The sequence below is a fragment of the Anser anser genome (genome assembly GCF_964211835.1).
Source record: "Anser anser genome assembly, chromosome: 12".
NCBI lineage: Eukaryota > Metazoa > Chordata > Aves > Anseriformes > Anatidae > Anser > Anser anser.
The window spans coordinates 18625268-18646349 of record NC_139733.1 but is presented as its reverse complement, the minus strand read 5'-3'; the positions used below and the strand labels follow the sequence as shown (position 1 = coordinate 18646349).

Genomic DNA, 21082 nt, shown 5'->3' with positions numbered 1-21082 from the left:
TGTACACTTTTACAGTCCGCTTAGTCCATTAAAAACAGTTTAGGTCCTTTGTCTTTTTTTTTGAAAGATGATGCAATATTTTTTGATGTTATTTAAAGCAAGTTAAAAAATACTTCCAAACTTACATGAACTTTAACTTAGTCTGTTCCAAAAATTTGATTTTATTGCTGTCGTTAATGTGAAGTTTTTGAAACCTGTCTGCATTTCTCCTAATTCCATGCTGAGTTATTGCTTGCTGAAGCATTTGTGATTCTTAGTATTGTTCCTCGAAAAATCAATTCTCTCTTTCAGTATTCCCTTAAGTTAATTTTGCGCTTTCTACATGTAACAAATTCTTGCTGAGATGGGTAGGCATGCCAGATCACTGTTTTTGTTGTGTTGTCTGCAGGGAACTTGAATTTTCAGAGCAATTGAGAATCACGCATAACTCTGATATATTCATTGGGATGCACGGAGCTGGACTTACCCATTTGCTCTTTCTGCCAGATTGGGCTGTTGTTTTCGAACTGTAAGTCTATTTTTCTCTCTTCCCTCTGTTATATACACAACTGCTAACATCTGTTTATGTGTGTTAATGACGTACTCTCCACTGCCAGTATTTGACTATGAACGTTTCTCTTGCATTGTCCTCTAGATTTCATTTTTGGCAGTCTCTTCTGGGAATAGAAAGTAAGGAAGCTTTCATTATAAAAATATGGAGTAACTATCATACAGGCTCATCTTCATAAGGTGCCATAGTATAAATAAAATGCAGCCTGGTCGACAATTGCTTGGGGGAAAACCTTCTTAAAGCCTCCCTGGTCAGGTTCTGCCAGGTGGGTCTGAGATATAATAGCATTTTGGTGATTTGTCTGATGATGTAAGATGCATGTCTAGGCTGTTAAAGATCGCTCTGAAGGTTGTGTGCTCCTTTCCATACTTGGGACATGAACACCACTTGTTAGCCAGGCTCAGCTGAGTGTCATCCCATCCTATCTAAATTTCTCCAGTAGTTTTGTTTTAAACATATTTTTGTTATGAAGCTGGCGTAGTTGGCGTTCTATAGAACTAAATGAAATGCAAAATGCTTGTCCAAAGAGCACTGAATTTCTCAGCCTGGGGAAATTCTGCTTAAAAGCCCTGCAATAGGGAAGGCTGCTTTTTACATGCCCAAGAGTTGGTACAGCTGGGCAGGGACATGTCTGATACACAGATGTCTCAGATTGCCTCCTTGACCACATCTTATACACAGGTAGGTAGCCTTTGTTCTTCTTTCTAGTGAAGCAGAATTTGTCTGTGGTTTTGTTGCCTTGGAACTGGACAGCAAATGTTTGGACTTTGAAGTTCTTTTTCTGTTTCACCCTAGTCAACTTCTGCACGATCTGTAGGTAAATATGATCTTCTGCCTGTCCCTAGATACAACTGTGAAGATGAACGTTGTTACCTGGATCTGGCAAGGCTGAGAGGCATTCATTACGTCACTTGGCGAAAAAGAAATAAAGTATTCCCTCAAGATCAGGTAATGGTAGCTAGCGGTGGAAGGGTGGGGATGTTCTTTCTACTGTAACTTTAGGAGTTTAAAGGCTAGCTTATTTTTACCCATCTGTGCTCTGAAATTTGAAATATGATTTTCATTCTTTAGACTAAATTAAATTCCGTGTTGTGATTAAGAAATCATTTGATATTAATGGCTGGGGTAAGAAGAAGAATTGAGTTAGTTAACCATTAATCCAAGCCATCCATTGCATGGTGTTTTGCAGTTACTTTGACTCTTTTGTCTCAGAGCAGACAGTGCTTTTTTCTTTTTTTTTTAATAGAAGATGTATGGAATCTTTTTCTGTCTAAAAGGCCTTATTTTATTTATTTTATTTTTCTAGGGGCACCACCCAACACTGGGAGAACATCCAAAATTTACAAACTACTCTTTTGATGTGGAAGAATTCATGTACTTGGTGCTTCTGGCTGCAAATCATGTTTCACAGCATTCCAAGTGGCCATTTAGGGTAAAGCATGATGAATTCTAAATTAGACTGAAATACTATTTTTTAAATAATGCTCCATAAAATATTGTAACAACATAAAGCAAAATGCTGGTGTGAAAAAAGTAAACCTCTACGAGGGAAGTAACTCATTAATTTGTCAGACCACTTCAGGGCACCATACCTTACCTTTGTCATCTGTCTCTTTTTAATTCTGTGGATTTTCCGAATATAAAAATTATCAGAATATTTTTGGTTCCCCCCCCCCCATATTTTTACATTCCAGATTGTGAAATACTTGTTGTCTTTATACAAAGATATGTCCATCCATTTCATTTAAGAGTTTTTTTGGGAGAGGTTAGATGCTAATTTTGTTAAAAATGTATGCCTATTAATAGGTAAGGAAATGCTAGCGGATGAAAAGTGTTACAGATTAGTTTGTCATTGTAGCCTCTGTGGGAATGAAATAGGCCTGTCAGAGTTCCTCTTCTAAAGAAGCTGGATGCTTTTATGTAGTCCTATATCTGTAAGTAAAAATCTGAATAGGAATTGTCATCTTACTGTAAGGCACTGCCCAGTATGTCATTTAGAGTCAAGTTACGTGACACAGTAGTTCTAGGATGTCTGGTTAGCTCCTTTCTGTCACTGTTTGTCATTGCTGTGCTTGGCCATTTATTGTTTCTAGGTTAGAAGAGCTTCCTTTTGAAAAATAGTGGTTGTAAGAATTAGGTGGTTAAGGAAACTTTAATTTTTGTCGTTTAATACAACAGAAACTGCAGACAGCTATTTCAAGTTCAGAAACGTTTTCAAGGTAGAGAGCAGTGTTTCTGATGTTCTTGCATTTGAATATAAACTTTGACTTCTCCCTCATGTTTTAAATGCTAAAATAGAACAGATCTGCTCAGTAGGTTTAGTCAATCTTCTCTCTCAAAGCAAATAAATCTTTTGCTAAGTCAATACTTACAAACTTCAGGTAATCTGGATATTTCCTACATTTCACATAAAACAGCACTTCTGCAAGGGAAAACCTGAGCAAATTGGAATAAAACCTCATCTTTTTGAGGATGCTAATGGGAATGGATTTTTTTTTAATGACAAATGATAAGATATGGGGTGTATTTCAGCTGCAGCTGGAAGAAAATGAAATCATGGGGAACTTTGTTTTTGGAATTGCTAAAATCTGGATCTATTAATATTTTTCTTTTTCTAAAAAAAAAAAAGTTGAAGAGTCAGTCTAGAAAACTTTGGAAAATCCTTCCCCAGTCAGTAGTATAGTTCACTGTTTTCAGTGAAGGAAATATTAAGCCAAAGTTGAGTTCTTTATATAATTCCTGCAGTAGTACTGGGGGGGGGAAGGCAGGCTGGGGGATGAAGTAGTAGTTTTGTATTCTTAAGTGGGGCCAGACGGATGTGTGGAAGAATCATTTTCAGTGTGATTTTTTTTTTTAAAAAATTAAAATTAAAAAATAAAAATTTCATTACACTATGGATTTTCTTTGAGACTGTATTCCCATGATAGACTTGCAGTATAATCATATAGTCTCAGTGGCTTGAAGCAAGGCATACATTTGTATGCAAAAGCAAGACAGTTACAGTAAATGTAAACACTCCACTGGTATAATTGTAGATATTATTGACCGCTGTTCCCTAACAGTCATAGGCAATTTCACAGAGTGTAGGTACGTTTACTGACCTGCCTATACTGGTAAAAATGAGTTACGGTAAGCCTAATTTTCATATAGATCTCTCATGACCTTAAGCAGTGCATAGGAAAAGTTAGATACAGCTGATACCCAAGGTATGTTGAGGTGTTTGGTGCAATTTTTAGTGTATTGTGTTACTGATGGATAAAACTTTTACATTAAAGAACATTGGAAGCAAAATTGCACTTCTTGATATGGGGGGAAAAGCCTTTAAGAAATACAATTTCCTGTATTTGTGTATTTTTAATCTTTTTAGGATTTTTAAAGAAATAAATGTATAAAACTTAAGTCAGTAAAATGTCTGAGGAGAGAAAAAAATGCAATAATTCAAAATAAAGACATTAAGTAAGAATTGTGCACAGATGTATTTGATAACTTTTCTAATAAAAGCTTTTTAATAAAGTATAAAAACTTTTGGTCATAGTTTGTCAGATTTTGGAGGCAAGTGTTTTTAGATGCTGTTAGTTGCATAGAGTCATGTCGCTGTCTCTTCCTGCCATGACAACATGATGTTCTGAGGTCTGAACTGATACTCAATTATTTATATGGGAATCATTTGCAGATAGATCACGCTGTTGTATTTGCGCTGATGGGTTTGTTGCCAGGGGGTTTACGATTGTTTTGTGGAATGCGTTTGTGTATGTTTAACTTCCTGTGCTGCAGATGATGCTATTGAAGCCAGTGTGTGAGTACAAATGTGTTTGCATCTTTACAGAAGCAGCTAATGAGGAGCTTCGCTTTCATGCTATGCTAGGACTCACTAAAGCAAGTGGCCAACCATATGCCTGAATGTGTGCAGGAGGGGCTGTGGGGACTTAAACCAAAGGCAAAATATCCTGATAATGTTCACCTGTTCCAGCAAATTTGAGTGTAATGTCAACAGTCGATGGCCAACATATTCTTTAGCCTTTATGGCTTAGTATTACTGGGATGAAAATACTATTCTTGTTGACTAGCTTTACGAATAGTCACAAAATTATCTTGGCAGAAGAAAGCTTTTATTGGATGGATGGGATTTTGCTGATAAATCCTGAGAAAACTTGGACAACAGCAAAGATGTGGCATGGGTGACTTTCTTAAAGAGGTTCTGGGCCATCTCGCTCTGCCAGCAAATTGGAATTGGAGGGAATCTGGGCGACTTTGAGCCACTTGTTCTTTAGGCAAGGTATAGTTTTGGATTATATTTTCCTAACAGACTGCAGGAATTTTGTTCTTTCCTACTTTTTTTTGTCTGTAGTTCACTGATGTGTAGAGTCTGTTTTTAACTGGCACGTTGGCACCAGCATGATGAATTTAGCTTTGGCACTTAATGAATGCTGCCAATCCTGAATACTACCAGGATTGCCTGTGTTTCATGTACGGTGTAAACTGAGAGCTGGTTTTGAAATAAAAATTAACTTATGGATGCATGTGGTGTCTTTCCTTTTTGCTTCAGATATCTTCAAGATGTAGTTAAAACTTTTTCTTTGTGAAGTTCTGTGGAAGTCGGGTAAGTGTGAGAAATGATGTGGGAGGGGGAGGTGGTAAATCAGGATCATTAATCTTAAGAATACATGTGTAAATATTAAGGCAATACATTCTTAAAACAAATGAAATAATGAAACTTAATTTTTGCTGTTAATCTTACTGGCTATACGATTCGTGAGAAAACTGAGGGTTTAGATTATCTGATTTTTTTTTTAAGCAGGAGAGAAATTAAAGGAAATATTCTTGAGAGCTTTTTATCTACCTAAAACGGTGAAATATGAAGGGACAAATTTCTTGGATTCCAATATTGAAGAATTGTTTCAATTGGCTGTGTTTGCATTGAAGATGAGCTTTTACTTCTGCTCCTCTGAACATGCATTTCTTACGGATGTTTTTTTTTTTTTGTCTGAAACAAAATAACTGGTTCTAAATGCTCTTCTAGCTTTGGGCCCTGAAACAGCCAAAATAGTTTGGGTCTTCACATATTCCTACATGATTTCTCATCATCCTTCTTGTGTTTCAGTTCTTCATCTCAGACTCTGGGTATGAGGGCTCGAAGCCTGCAGCTACTGGAGCTGCGGATCTGCTCTGAATGGGAGCTGCTCCTGTCTACAGATGGCTTTTATCAGCTTGTGTGTGGGCTCCCTGTAACTTCAGCCAGAGTCAGCAGGCTTAGCAAAAGATGGAGTTTAAACTGTTTGCCAGAGACTTTTTTTTTCCCTGTAGATAAAGACTGTGGTGTAAGGGATGACTGAGTTGGTCCTCTGGTGTGGCAGCACCTTGAAGCAGGCAGACAGGTTGCAGTGGCCTTTCTAGAAGAAACTAGAGCTGGAAGGAAATGACTGAGCCCATCACTTCAGAGACACACAACTCAAGGGAAGTGTGCGGAAACTCCATCAGAACAGAGTCCAGAATGAAGGTAGCAAAAGTGTTACTGTCATAAACTCTAAGGAGGTACAGGAGGGAGGGACAGGGGTTGGGGAAAGGAAAGGTCCTGAACTCCCCCAGGTCTGAAGCAGGAGAGGAGGGGAGCAGCATCACCTGACCAGGTGGCGATTTGGGGAGAATGGCCAGGCTGGAAACTGGGGGGTGACAAAGTTGAGCTGGAGGGAAGAGTTGGAAAGGGAAGTGGAGGTTGCTTATGTGGTGTATTGCCACAGCTTTATAGAGCTGACAGCATGTTCTCAAATACGTATTTTATAGGTTGCTTTCTTAAAAAGATAAAATATTTTTATAATACTTTAACTATTTCTGTTGTTACTGTTACCTTTTGACAACAAAATAAAGAGAAGTCTGTATTTTTTCCATCTATTTGTACTTGCTTCTGTTTTAACTTCCTCTTGCTAACTTTCAATGGCCAATAAAGGAAGAATAGAAGCAGCAAAAAAAAAAAAGATACTAATTGAAAATAAAAATACTTGAATTCGGTTGGATAAGTGTGAATTACAACATGGCATTAATTTCTTGGTTTGTTTTTTTTAATCAGATCTGCTTTTGGCCCATACTATTCAACAAGTATTTGAAGGAGAATATAGTGCATTAAACTTAAAACTCTGAGTAGTGAGTGAGAAATCAATAGTCTAAGGGTTTGCTATACCATCCCTTAGAGTTCAGGTTTATTTTATTAGCTGCTTGTTGTGGTTTAACGCGGCTGGCAACGAAGCACCATACAGCCCTTCGCTCACCCTCCTCCCTCCCGTGTCTGGGATGGGGGAGAGAAACGGGAAAACGAAACCTGTGGGTCGAGATAGAGACAGTTTATTAAGACAGAAATAATAATAATGATAGTAGTACTACTACTAATAAGGTGTACGAAACAAGTGATGCACAATGCAATTGCTCACCACCCGCTGACCGATGCCCATCCCGTCCCTGAGCAGCTGACCCACCACCCTGGCTAGCCACCCCTATATATTGTTCAGCATGATGCCATAGGGGGTGGAATACCCCTTTGGCCAGTTTGGGTCAGCTGTCCTGGGACAGAGCGAGAAGCTGAAAAGTCCTTGGCCTAGTGTAAGCGCTGCTCTGCAACAGTTAAAACATCAGTGTGTTATCAACACTCCTCATCCTAATCCAAAGCATAGCACCCTACCAGCTACTAGGAGGAAAATTAACTCTGTCCTAGCTGAAACCAGGACACTGCTCAATATCATCAGTTCAGAACTTGAAATCTGCTTTTCTGGCAGTGTGTTCATGGTCAATAACCCAGCTGTACATTGTGTCTAACTCAAGTATTTTTTATTTTTAGGTCTTCTAGGCTTTTCAGAAGTGCACACGTGCACTCAGTACAACGCTGTGAGATTACAACATTAACTGAGGTGCCTGCTCCTCTTCCTGGTGATCTTTGTCAACTGTAAAAGTCTTGCCTTGGACTGGACATCTGACTTCCAGTTATGGCAGAAAAGTATTTACTACATATTTTAGCAGAGTGCAGTAGGTGGCACTAGAGCCCTTTCAAATGTTGTCTTGGCTCTTCTAAGGGAATCTAATTTCAAATGCAAGGAGTCAGCTCACAGAGGAGGACAATAAAGCAATTGCTCCTGCAGGTGAGGATTTTGTTTTTCCCTCTTCCTGTTTGTGGAAGGAAATGCCTGGAAAAATTAATCTAGGGAGATTTTAGGTTTTAGTGTAGGATACTCGGATGCTGTAATATCAGAATATTTTTTGCAAGTTTTCTTTAAGCAACTTAGTTGGTGTTGGAAAAAAATAATTTTCAGTTGATCTTTTGTAGCAAAATTATATTTCTCATTTTCTTGTAAAAGAACACTTTGTTCCAAACTGTCACTTTTTAGCAGTTGACACAGTTCCTGTTCTGCTGCAAAGTCTTGAGTTTCATTTAAGCAATGGTATTACCTGGTCATGCGATGTCATGTGCCTTCCACAACCTAATTACTTCTCCCATTTAGTTCACAAGTGTATATCTATGGGTATGTTCACATGCACATACACATCTGGTGTCATTGAAAGTGCAGACCACTGACACTCAAAAAAAAACAAACAAAAAAAGAGAAGTGGGTTGGAGTTTTTATCTTATAAAAAAAACAAACACCAACAACAGTTACTCTGAGGACTTTGGATTTTACCAAAAAAAAAAAAGTGAGCGTTACAGTTTACCCTGTTACCAAACTTATCCCACGGTCAGTCACTTAAAATGGAATTGATTGACTTCTCTTTGCAGCTCTGAAAACCTTTTGAGCTGACCTGGGCTGCCTGGGGCAGGAATGAGATGCCCTGCATTGCCACTTGTCTCTGGTCAAAGCTGGTGGAGCTGATTTCTCTGCCTGCAGCCTGGCCCACAGCTTTCAACAGCTCAGCAAAATAAAAATTGGCATTTGATGTTTGCATCCTGCAGATAATTATAATTCTCCTGGTGGTTATGTCTTGGGGGTGGGAACCCTCCCTGGCCCTTAGGTGTGCAGGAGGGCGGCTGAGGGGCGGTGAGGGTTGCTTGATGCTCGTCCTGCTCGGGGCTTTGCCAGGACACCAGACAGGAGGATGCATGAGCGGCGGTGATTGCAGTTGGACATCATTCATTACCCCATCAAGGACTCAGCACGTCAGTCAGTGAAAAGGCGTGTGTATTGAGCTGACAGCTCTGGATTGTTTCTTCACCAATTACCACGCCAAAGCCTTGATAGTGTAATGAAATATGCCTCCTACCTATCGCTTCATCTTTGTCAGGCTGACTGGCTGTTCTTAGTTTGTTATGACTGCAAGAACTTTAGCGGTGTCAGAAAAATAAGCAAGCTTGTCTCCGGTGTAAAGAGATCCGAACCTCAAACGCAGGGTGGGTGCTGTTAAATAAAGATGCCTCAGTCCAGATGGAAATGGGGATGGGGGGGGAAAAAAAACAAACACAAAACTCATTGACCAGCTGAGGCCTCAGCTCACCTGTGGGACCCAATGGGGGATGAAAAATGTAAAATGTTTTTTTGCTAAACATCTTAGTAAATAAGTAAATATTTTTACTTTATTTTTTATATATTTTAAAAATATTTTATTACTAAGTACAAATACTTAGTAAAGTATTCAGCGTTTCTTATCATATATTTATTGTGGTCTAACATAGTCTAAACTTTCAGTCTCCCTTCTGCATACATGTTCTTTGCTAGCCCTTACTTCATTATTTGGGCAGCCTGGATTCTCCTTTACAAAGCTCCCTCCTCCCCAGTCACTGAAGATTACCAGATTGCTTGCATCTGTGCCAGGAGTTCTCCTGCAGGCAGCGGGCAGGGTGCTCACCTCCTTTGCCCTCTCGGTGAGGAGCAGAGGGTTTATAGTGAAAGGAATTGGGCAGCCAGGACTTAAGTACTCCAGCAAAGCACTCAAGTACGTGCTGAAGTGATGATGAGCGTGGGTTGAAGTCCAGGAACTTTACTAAATAACAAAGTGAAGTGGAGTGGTGGCCCTGCAGGTAGGGTGGGGGGGGTGAGGCAGCCTGCTCTCAGTACGAGCTGGTGGATGGAAACCCCATTCCTGCTGGGACCTTGGAGTCCCAGCGCTCCCTGTCCTGCAGCGGTGGCCGAATCCGTGTGGGTGAAATGCAGGGGTTTGACTTGGTGGAGGCGCACGTGGAACACCGGGTATTTCCCGTGTTAAACCTAATCACGAAGCTGGTTAAATCTCAACAGGGAAAACTGCAGCTGAAGAATGCATCTGCGCACTTTGAAGTCTGAGCGATGCCTGGATTCGAATTCCTGCGAGTGATCCATTTGAATCGATGCCATGCGTGCCATCCCTCTTGTGCGTAACATTGGTAAGGCAGGGCTGCCACAGGGCGCGGGGAGTGCAGCAGCGTCCTGCTTGTTCTCTGCACTACTTTCCATAATGAAAGAAAACTGTGATTATTTCAATACAGAATATTAAAACATTTCTTTATTTTTATTTTTTAAAAAGCTAAGTAATTAAGAGGAACACATACTCCAATCCTCCTCCAATTGCCCTTGGTTGCAAAACTCTCTTGGTTTTTAACTACTTGGTGTTTTTAACATTCAACCCAAAGAAAAAAAATTTGGGAATATTAAGCTTCTTAATGCATGCTTCAAAGAAAACACTTCTGAATGGTATGTAATAAATCAATCATTACTTAATAACCATAATGTTTTCCTTTTGAGTCAGGAGCTCTTGAGTAAGATGAGGATTAAAAAAAAAATAAAAATTGACAGCTCTCAGGTCATTTAACGTAAATTGTGTTTTATTGATCAGATTTGAAAGCATTTAATATTAGCTTCATGCAATGACATCAATTGAGGATGCTGTTGTCACTTCGGAAGCAAGAACTGAAATGCAAGCCCTGTCCGTGGCAGAAGCTCGATCTCCCCAGAAGGGACTTGGTTGAGGACATCTCAGGTCCCACTGACAGTACTCAGCTAAAAATTTCTGCCTGACATTTTGCAAACCTTAAACAATTTTGCTGATTTCTAGAGCTTTCTGTGTCTAGTCCCCTCCTGATAAAACAATGTTTACTTGCTCTTGTATTTACTTTCTAACAACTCTCCAATATCATATTTACACAGCCGATACTCTTCTGCCGGCAGGTATTTTAATAGAGCAGTTTGTTAAAGCAGCTTTCACAAGGATACAGGTAGTGCTGCACGAGAGCATTGCTGTACAGCAAGGTTTCTCCTGAATGCAAGAAGAGTGATTTTCTTACCAAATTTTGTCTAGGGGCATCTAAAAGAAGAGGGACAAAAAGCATGCAGCTGCAGATCCTTGTCCAAATCCATCTGTGGGTGAAAACCTGTTGGAGAGCAGGTTGATGAAAGTACAGCCTGTTCCTTGCAGCTTTGCTGTCCTACAGCTTATCTGTCTGTCCCTTCTTAAAATTCCTGTTAAAACCTTTTTGGCTTTCTCCCTCTGAAGGCAGTTGCATATGTATCTCTAGTAATTCTCCTACTTGTCTCCACTTAACCAGACCTGGACCACTTCTTTTTTTGTGCAGCACTTCGCCTTTGCTGCGGGTCTGAGATGACAAATGGGGCTGGCCGTGGGTACGCTGAGTGAAGCCCCAGCCCTGCTGAAATCCACAGCTCACCTATCCAGGGGCTTCAGTGGTGCTCAGACCGCATCAGAGGTGGGGCTGGTGTCATTTCCCACAGTGACGCTTCTCCTGTTAGCTGCTCTTCCAGCCAGCACGTCACGGAGGAAAGTTTTAGCAGAGCTCTTGCAGGCAACTCCATCTCATTTATTCTTTGTCACTACTAGTTATTGTTGGAAGTGGTTTCCAATGAAGTAAAGTACTTATGTATACACAAGAGTAGGGCTGCATCAGCGTTTCTTTGTTTTTAATTCTGTGTGTCTGGTCATGAAGTTGCCTGACCCTCTGGAGTTTTTCTGGCTTTTCTCTGGTATTTGACGCTTATTGTTTATGTGCTTTTCTAGCTCATTAAATCATTAAGCATCAGTAGTGATGCAGGCCTTTGATCCTCTTGAAAATTAACTGGTTATGCCCAGCTCCTTACCAGTTCTCGAGCTGTGGCAGTACTTAATCTCTCTCTCCTGGATACTTCAGGTCATCCACAGACCTTTGCCAGGATCTTTCTAAAGACCATACAATTCGTAGGTGAGTTTCCCTTATTATTTTGCAGATCAGCTTGCAGAGAGATGCAGTTTTCCTCTACAGAAACATATTGCTCACCATGATGTGTGTAACTTTCAACTAGCTCTTAAAATAATCAACATTTTCTGCAATGAAAAAAGTCACGGCTGGTTTATAATTCCACACCTCTCTTCTGCCAGAAATGCCTGTGTATCCCCAATGACAAATCCAAGATTTGACTATTTTCATTGACAAGACTACTTGATTCCTATCCCTATTCCCACATTTTTTAGTGTGATCCCTTCCTATGGAAGGTAAACTGCATCACTGCAATGTCCTTGGCCCCTAAAACCAAAAGGTTTACCACTAAACTTTTGTCCCTTGGAGATGGAGCCTCTGTCCCTGGTCGGAGCCTTTCCAAAAGCTGGCTGTGAGTTGCTAAGAGACAGCTCGTCACTGCGGCAGGGCAGTAATCAGCTGCAGGCAGGTAATTAAAGTCACTACTGCTTTATTATTAACTCTTCGTAGATTTAATAAAACAAAAACCCAAACAACTTTTTGTCTGCCTACCCTCAAGCGAATAGCACAACACTCCTGGTCCATCTACATCCATTAGGTGCTGTCTGTGATTTTTTTCCTTCCTTCGGAGACTTGGCTCCCAGGGGCTCTTTCAAGTGCTCTCGCCATGACCTAACCCTCCTCCGCTGAATAATTCCTACCGAGACAACACGGTTTCCCCGCTGTGTTTTCCACGCTCCTGGGTTTCAGCAAGGCAAATAAATCAGGCTGTCTCCCATCACCAGGCAGCCTTGTTTGCTCAATTTTGCCGTTCCATTTCTTTATTGAATAAGCACGTATTTATGTATTTTGTGTCCTTTTTCTGCCTGCCCATTTTTATTGAACTTCTTTATTGGCCATACTGTTGGGCTTTTCTGACGGGGGTTTGGATCTCGGAATGCTGTTTCTTCAGACCAGCTGTCACTTCTGTCCTGACTTTTTCCCAGGAGATTTCTGTGCATCACTTGCATGTCTAGCTGTGCCTAATCGAAGTACCCCTCGCCTTCTCCGTGGCTTTTAGTTTCAATACCTTTGTACACTAAATCTTGCTGTTCCTCCTCCTCCTTCTCTTAAGCTAAGGTGACCCTCTTCTTAAATCTTTTTTTTTTCTTCCTTTTTTTTTTTTCCCCAGTAATAGAGAAACAGCCTCCAGCTGCGGACCTATGGGTTTCTTTTAACATCAGCGTGCCGTAGAGCCAAGGAGCGCTGCTCCCAGGGCAGCCCAGAGCTTTCCCAGAGCAAGTGTTTGGCAGCAGCCTGGTGAGTGATGCGCACGTGTTACCCGAGCGATGGGGATTGGATTTTGGCTGCTGTTATCCCCACCCAATGAGTCCAAACTTAAGGACAAGAGAGGAGGGGTTTTCTGCTGTTTCACCAGTTCGTGCCCCTGTGCTTTGGGGCTTTTTTTTTTTTTTCTTTCTTTTTCCCTCTCCCCTACAAGCTCCTCATTTCTCTCTGTAGGGGACTGGGGAGCTTTGGGGGATGTAGGAAAGCAGAAAAACTTTCCCCTAATTCTCTTGTTGCTGACTTCCAACTAAATCTGATGTAGGGTGATGCTGCATTTTTCAGGGCTGGAAGTTGGTGTCTGATGCAGGAGAGCTGGGACAGGAATGAGGTTTCTTGTCTTGCATGGCTACACCGAGGACTGTTATTTAGAGCTGTTATTTAGAGCCCTTCACCTCCACCCTAAGCACCTGTGGAGGCTTTATTCCTTAGCCCCTCAGAGGAATCACAAATGACAGAAAGAGCAGAAGATGTAATGACCCTTGAGGTAGGAGAAATTATTTACCAAACCATAGATAAGACAACTGTTATCTCCTCTATTGTGTTTCAGGGAACCAATCTATTGCAGATGTTGCCATAGCCATTCTGTTTAATTTAAAATTGTCCTGCATTCCCTATGTCTCAAATTCTTTCCTGTGAAACAAAATCCTTTCATAACCTAAATGCATCACAGGAGATGAGAAGGGCTGGTTTGTGGATGTATGTGGCCATTCCAATGGAGCTTTATGTAATTGTTTTTTAAATAGAAATCCTTGCTGTATTTTTTTTTTGGTCTGGTTCATCCTGGTTTTGTCGGCTGCCATATGTTTTCTGACATATGCTCCCTGTCTAGCAATAAAAAGCTACCAAGACTAAGAAGCCTTCATTAATTTGTAACAGACAGAGTAAGAGCTCCTCTGATTTTACTGACTTTGAGAACTCAGTAGCAGATATAATATAATGCAGGGATTACAAAGGAGTTTTTACTGTTGGTTTCCTGGAATAATTTTCTTTGTGCATGGGTCTAAAGGGTAAGGATTAACAAAACTATTAGTAATCAGAGGCAATAGATGAGTCTGTTTACCTATAGCTTTTAGTCCCTCTCTCTTAAAAGGGCCAGTGACACTGGAGCAAAAAGACCTGCTGTTGTTTTAAAATTGACATAGTCCCTATTTCCAAAGAGCTGATACATTTTTTATTTTTTATTTTCCCACTGAAATGAGGCAGGGTTCCCAGTTTCACCTATGTACAAGGAAAACATTTTGTACTTGCAAGACAGTACAAGGCTGGTCATGTTTTTTAGATGTGCATTCAGAGGCAGGGCAGAGCAGTGAGTCAGGTATATGTGCCAGAGTGAGCTTTATTCGCCACTTACTAATCACTTTATGAACACTAATTTTTGTATTCCTTCTTCTGAGACAAGGTTTTGGAGGCACTTAAAGGATGTCATACACATGCAGCTGGAGATAGCTCTGGGGATTGATTTCACCCATAGCATTGTAGGTTTTATGGTGAAAGCCATGTTACGAGCAGAGCAGCCATTTACCTACTGCTCCTGAATTGCTCTTCCTGGGACCTGGTGGTCCTGCAGAAATTAGGGTGTTTTCTAGGAAATGATACAGCGCAGTGGTTGTCGGCCACACACTAATGGAGTGGCAATCAAAGCTGTCAATGAAAATGATCTACATGCAGTGGCTTGATTATCTATGTCCTGGGATACTTCTATGCTAAAGGATTTTTCAAGTTTTAATCAGTCTGCATTAACTGTGATGCTCTTGCAGTTGATCATGGAAAGAAAGCAACCGTTGATTGTACTAAAAGCATTAAGTGACCTCTGCTAATTAAAAGACAATGTCAATGCAGCTGAGCTGAGTGCCTGGGTCTTTAGCCTTTTAGATAAACATTAAATGAAAATCAAAGAGTTTGGAGGAAATAAATGTGGTAAAGGTAAGAGACTTGTTTGTGGAAGTAGCAGGTCATATTTCAGTACAGATTATGAAGTCCATTAATGATACTTAATATACCATACAGCAAGTAATTTGTCGAAAAAGACCAAGCTTCCTCCCCAGCTGCAAGATGTCTTCACTTACTTTCCCTTGACTGGGGCATTTTGCTCAGGAAAGCTTATGATGTAGTGAATCCAGTGTCTCTGTGTTGTCCATAAATAAACTAAGTGCGTTTCCTCACAAACGTGTGTCACCTTTTAAATGACCCAGACGTTCGGTGTTAAGTTCCGTGTTCAGTAATAATGTAGTCAGTGTCTACAAATGCGGTCTTACTTGCCTTTTTGCATTAATCTCAGTGTCTGGGAGAGAAAACAAAACAGGTGGAATGACTGCGTACAAGCACATCCCTCATTCCTTGGAGATTGTAGACAGTAAACAGGCTCTCCTGCTTTCTACATATATATTTATACATATATATATGTATACGCACATATATATACACACGCAGTATATATGTAAGTGTATATACTGTGTGTGTGTGTATATATATATATAGATAGGATGAAATTCCTTTGGAAAGAGAAGCAATGGCGTGGCATTGTGTATGAAATTGACTGGAGCTGCTCCCTACCGTTGTCCTCCAAGGAGTCATGGTGGCCAGAGAGCTGGTGAAGGAGATGCTGAAGCAGCCACAGGAAGTACAGTATAGTTTGTCTGGCTTGTGCCTTGTTCTTTGAATCCTTCCTCTGTAACATGAAACAGAAGGAAGGCTGATTGAACTATGTTTTTGCATGTGGAGGAAGTTAAATCACACGTGGGAATATTGAGAGGAACACAGTGGTTCCGACTGGTGTTTGAGCATGATATTGGCTCAGTGCATAAAGAAGCGCTTCACAGAGAGGAGAAGGGGAGGCGCCTGCTTCTCTTCAGATTAAAAGAAATGTTCCTGAAACCAAAGGTAATCTCTTCCCAGGCAGTTCGTAACCGAGCTTCACGGCTGCCAGCCTGTGTTTGATCACATTCAGCATCTCCAGCCGAGGGGGCTGGGGGGCTGGGGGTGTGCAGGCATCCAGCCGCGGCCTTGGTCTCCGTCAGAGGCCCTCTCGAAAAGGTAGTTCGGGGCAGGAGATGCTTGAGCTCTTCTTCTGCCACCACAGTGAAAGATCGAGGGTGAGATGGGCTGGGTCTCGGTGGTGCTGATCATCTCTTGGCCAGGGAATAATGCTGGGATGAGCTCGTGAGCTGCAGGCCCAGCTGGGGCCTCTGCGCATCATTTCGGACTGGGGCATCCTGTCACTCAGAGAGGGTGACAAGATGAGGGAGAGGTTTTACTAACAGAAAATGGTGATTTTTTTTTTTTTCTTTGCCAAACATCTTATAAAAAACATTCATCAGGAAACCTAAAAGGGAGGTTTTGATGCAAATATCCACTTTACAAAAGGCTTTTTTCCCCCAGCCTTCTTGGCAGTGAGAGGTTACATCCACATGCATGACACCCCAAGAACTACCTTGTAACTTTGGAAACAAGGTGCTTTGTCAGTTCTAGACACTGCATTTTGTGGTGTCAGCCTCCTCCCAGCCACGGCTGCTGGGCAGAGCTCTGGTCTCAGCAGTGGCTGACTTGTTTCTCTCTGGTGTTTTACAGTGGGCTCTTATTTTCAGCGTTTTTAAGGCAGAGATGTGCACCTGAAGATATTTTAAAGCTATTTCTTTAAAAGGCTATAAAAATAAAATAAATACTTGGCATAGAGTTTCTTGGAGTGCATGATGAATATTTTAATAGTTAAAAATCTAGCCAGAGAGAAATTAAATGATTTAATGCTCTAAATAAATCTCTTTGTGGGTTTTAATGTGCAAGAATGGACAACAATGGCTGTAAAACCATTCCACAAATACTTAGATCTATGCCATAGTATACTTTGTATATGTTATATCTGTAGCCAGTAATGGTCTGTTATGTCTTTTCAGATGCTGAGGGAAGGTATTAAAACAATTTTTCTCCTCCAGCACTTTGCATAATAACCTTTAGGTTTTGAGCGGAGAGTTTAGACCTTTGGTCATGGTTGCAGAAATTCATCCTCAGCACCTTCGGTCTCGGTAACTCAGAGCTCTTGCATCCGTGTTTGGAAGTAGGAACTGGAGAGGGGAAAGTTTTGGGGAGGCCAGGAGGGGAAGGAGGATCTGGGAGGGGATTGATCCCATACAGAGCAGCTCAGGCAGCACAAATTGTGGAGATCTCTCTTCTCACGTGACTGCTAAATATCTCGGGACTATGATAACTTTCAGACTAAAATGGGTAGCAATTGGCTGCGTCACAGCCTAACATTTCCATGACATTCTCCCCCCCAACCCCCATATCTGGAAAAAGATTTTGTAATATCAGCTACAACACGGAGATGGAGCATTGCTTGAGGTGTTGCGCTGATTGAGCAGTGTAGCAGATAAGAAAGCCTCTGATATATTTGGTCAATTTAAAAAAAAAAGGTAGTCTGTACGACGTGTGTCTGAGTTCCATTTCCATAAAATAGTATCTTTTACATCAGCGAGAATCCTTCAGTATTAGATCCTGCTGTAAGGCTGCCTTTCTGGCAAGTCTTTCTGCTAATCGAATTGTCTGTATTTTCTTGCTTGCTTTTATAGTAATTCCTGTTGCTAAATGTAGTGAATGCAGTTGATGGTGCCAGTGTAAATTATTAAAATTATACAGAGTAATAAAAATGTATTGTGTATAAAAAGATAAAAGCTCAAGTTGCACTGCCTTGCTCTGCAAGTTACTTTGGAAAATTATCTAGTATTTAAAATTTATACAAGCTATACATTAAATACTGTTGTTTGTTTGTCTTTGCATGTTTTCCAAAACAACACGTTTGAATGTTTTAATTTTTAGACTTTCAGTTTCTTTGAAGAAAATGGGGGGACATCCGCTAAATTTTTTGATTTTTTTTTTTGAGAGGATCTTGAGTTGGATGCTCAAAAAAGTGTTGAAAATTATAAATCACTTCTGAAAATGTATGTGGGATGTTCATAGCAAGGAACACTGAAGAGACTTAACTGTATAAACTCCGCTCTGTTAATTCATCACATCACTGCACAATGTTTGTTTTCTTTTTATTGAAACAGTAGAGTTTTTTTGGGAATCAATGAAATAAACTAAGCCTTTCACACCCACTGGCCCCTCAACCTCACAGTAATAAAACAAACTTTTTGGGTTTTCCCCTTCTCGTAGCAGGCACTCAGGGAGCAGATATAGGAAGTGTCATGAAAGTTGAAGAGAAACACAAAACAGCACAGATGTAAGGTTGGTCTTATAAGGAGAAAAAAAAAAGAAGAGCACAGTGCATAATCTCAGCCCTCGCTAGAGAAGATGTGGTGAAATGTTGACTCTAATTGCCATGGGACATAGATTAGCAGATGGTCCCATGGATAGACTGCTCTCCATGTCTATAAATAGCATAAGCTAATTTATGCAAGATCTTTCTTTTCTTTTATAGGCATCTCCCAACATGTCGCTGTCTTTCTGGCAAGGAAGTGCCCGGCACTGGAGCTAGAATACAGGTCTTGTGTAAAGCCCTGGCATCATGTGATTATGTTACAGCAAAAAACCATCTGATCAAGTGACTCGTGATTGAAAAGACAGCCAGTGACAGCCCGATCTGAATGCACCTTCATTTCAAAAATAACTATCGGGTATCTGCAAGTCAGCTGGAATAATAGCAGTGGGAAGCGGGGAAGGCAGCACGGCTCCGAGCGGGGTCAGGGAGCCTTCATGCCGTTTCCAATCTCAGGCTGTCCGAGTGCTGTTTGCTTTGCAGATCTCGTCTGCCTTCAGTTTCCAGCTCCCCGCTGGAAGAGGCAAGCGGTCCTGCCGGAGCTGGTGGGAACCTTACACCTCTGTCTGCTTGCACCAAGGCTGAACGAAAGCTCTGGTGGGTGAGTTGCTGAAATGTTTTGGGCTGGTCGTAGGTACGGATCCTGCCCCCTTCAATGGGACCTGCCAGGCAGCCCGGCTGTGATGCTCCATCCCACCTCAGCAAACAGTGAAGCTCCTGCTGCTGTCAGCAGCAGCGAGATCGGGGCCCTGGTTTCTTTGTTTCTCAGGGTTCACCTCCATGACGCGTGGACCCCGGGTGCTGCAGCTGCCTGTCAGCCTCCCCTTATCTCCGGAGCACGTTGCCATCCCTGCCAGCTTTCCCCAGCCTCCCATTCAGCTCCTCTCTGTCAACAGCTCCTGCAATGGAAGCCTCACTTTTTGGTTCATATTTTTGGCCTCTTTGTCATTTAGGATGCCTCATGTCGGTAGGCTTGGCTACAAGTGTTACCTAGCAAGCAGGTATCAGATCCCCAGTGATATTTATGCTTTTTTTTGGTGCCATTTGTGCCTCGTCCAAAGAACTCTGAGAAAAGCCTCTCTCTGAGCAAGTGCAGCCATCGCTGTGCAATGTTTAGGGCTGTAAATCAGCTGAGTCAGAGCAGTATATGTCCAGCTCTGCCTTGCTATTACATCAAATTAAAGAAGTAAAATTAAATAAGGAATAAGCAAAGAATTTGCTAAGCTGCAAAGCAAGTACAGGGAGTTGGGGTTTTTACTTTTTATTTATTTTTTTATTCTTAGCACTTTCTTTTCCCAACGTTAGCATAATATCCAGTAGCCCCTGAAGAAGGCTGAGCCACCCCTTTGCTGACTCCCTGGACAGGGAAGTGAAAACATAACAGGGAAGACTTGATGCCATCTCAAGCCTAATGCCAATCAAAACCAGCCACCAGAAACATGCGTTGGAAGATCAAGGCCCAGGTTCTGCTCCGTGCTAAATCTAAACCCTGCTTGGGTCACTTGGGATATTCTGGATTTGCCTACACATAATTTAGAGCAGATTTTGGACCCTGCTCATGAGCATTATGCCTTTCCCTACAGGAAGCAAGATTGCTTCTGACCTTACTTAAACTAAGCAGCTTTAATCGTCGTGTATGGAAACACCAAGACTGGGCTGGGGGCTGGGGGCGCAGCCATGAGAATCCTATAATCTTTGGTTAAGTTGTAATGAAATTGTCCAGGATGAGAAGGAAACAGATGGATTCTGATTAATTTCTCACAAGTGTAGACCTCAGCATCCGATGTAACATATGTGGTGAACAAATGTCACTCATGCCTCCAAAGTGCAGAAAATATCACTATTGTCAGGATATATTCATTGGCATATTGGCTGCTGAACTCCCAAGGGTATAAGGATGCTGTGCATTATGTTTAGTGCTGAATTAAATATTCAGAGGCAGAGATACCTAACCTGTCCCTGTATGCCTCACTGGTTATCACAGTTGAACTTAATGAATTGAAAGAGGGAGGGGAAGGGAGATCTCCCCCCTCCTTTGTAAAGCGTTATTTACTGGGGAAGAAATATCAAGATGGCTTGCTATTTCTGCTTTACAGCGTTCACTTGGCTGGCAATAGAGGCTGAGTTAGGGAAAATAATGCAGCTTTGAGCTGTAAATGAGCAACTACACTACTTTGATCTCGTACTGATAGAAATCAGAGCCCGGCTTTGCGTTTGTGGAGTCGCTCTGGTTTTTGTCACTTCTATAATCTATTTCATGTAATTGCATATTTAAAAGAAATGAAGTTCATTTATTGATTGCCACTGCATTGTTTAAGGCAGGTAAACATAAGAGGCCAGAGCTACTTGCTCTTGTCTCTGTGTAGGCTTAGGAAGTCGAAGGAGCTCTGCATGTGAGTAAAGCGAGGCCCCATCTGCGCTGAGGAAAGATATTCATTACAGCTGACTTGTCCTGTTAGAATTACTGCCCCAGACTGTTTCTCGAAAAAGGATGTCACTAAGATATCTATTAGAGTATTTCATCGCCACACTTGGGCACCGAATATTGAGCAGGGGGGCTCCTGCGTAGCCCAGGCTCTGCCCCTGGAAAAGGCTCCCCCCTTTCCGTCCACCTCCCTGCAAAACCAAGGAACATGTACGTTGGTGTCTTCCCTTCTAAAAATGAACTCCTCATTAGAAAAATAGTGAAAAACAGGTACTTTGCTCTCTGTTTCGCTGTATGTTAAAATTATATCCATCTTAATTTGTACGTTTCCCTCTTCCCCTTTGGCAAACACTGCTCCGGCTCACATTACAGGCTGGTTGGTCTTAATGATCTCCT

The 21082-nt window shown here is 41.4% G+C and overlaps 1 protein-coding gene across 8 annotated transcripts in view; it reads left to right on the top strand.

Annotated features, from left to right (window-relative positions):
* Nucleotides 1-20623, top strand: part of EOGT (EGF domain specific O-linked N-acetylglucosamine transferase) — a 36410-nt gene extending 15787 nt beyond the window's left edge. The window contains exons 15-24 of one of the 8 annotated variants that reach the window (XR_014571340.1): nucleotides 389-508; nucleotides 1396-1498; nucleotides 1857-1982; nucleotides 5097-5150; nucleotides 5652-6047; nucleotides 7377-7674; nucleotides 9760-12153; nucleotides 12856-12983; nucleotides 18424-18487; nucleotides 18745-20623. Coding sequence is in view for 3 of the 8 variants with exons in the window: in XM_083795202.1 (XP_083651328.1) it covers nucleotides 389-508; nucleotides 1396-1498; nucleotides 1857-1982; nucleotides 5097-5117 (370 nt within the window). In the remaining 5 variants the exon portion in view is untranslated. The other 7 variants (XR_014571341.1, XR_014571337.1, XR_014571338.1 and 4 more) reach the window with 7 other exon arrangements.
* Nucleotides 20624-21082: the final 459 nt, after the last annotated feature.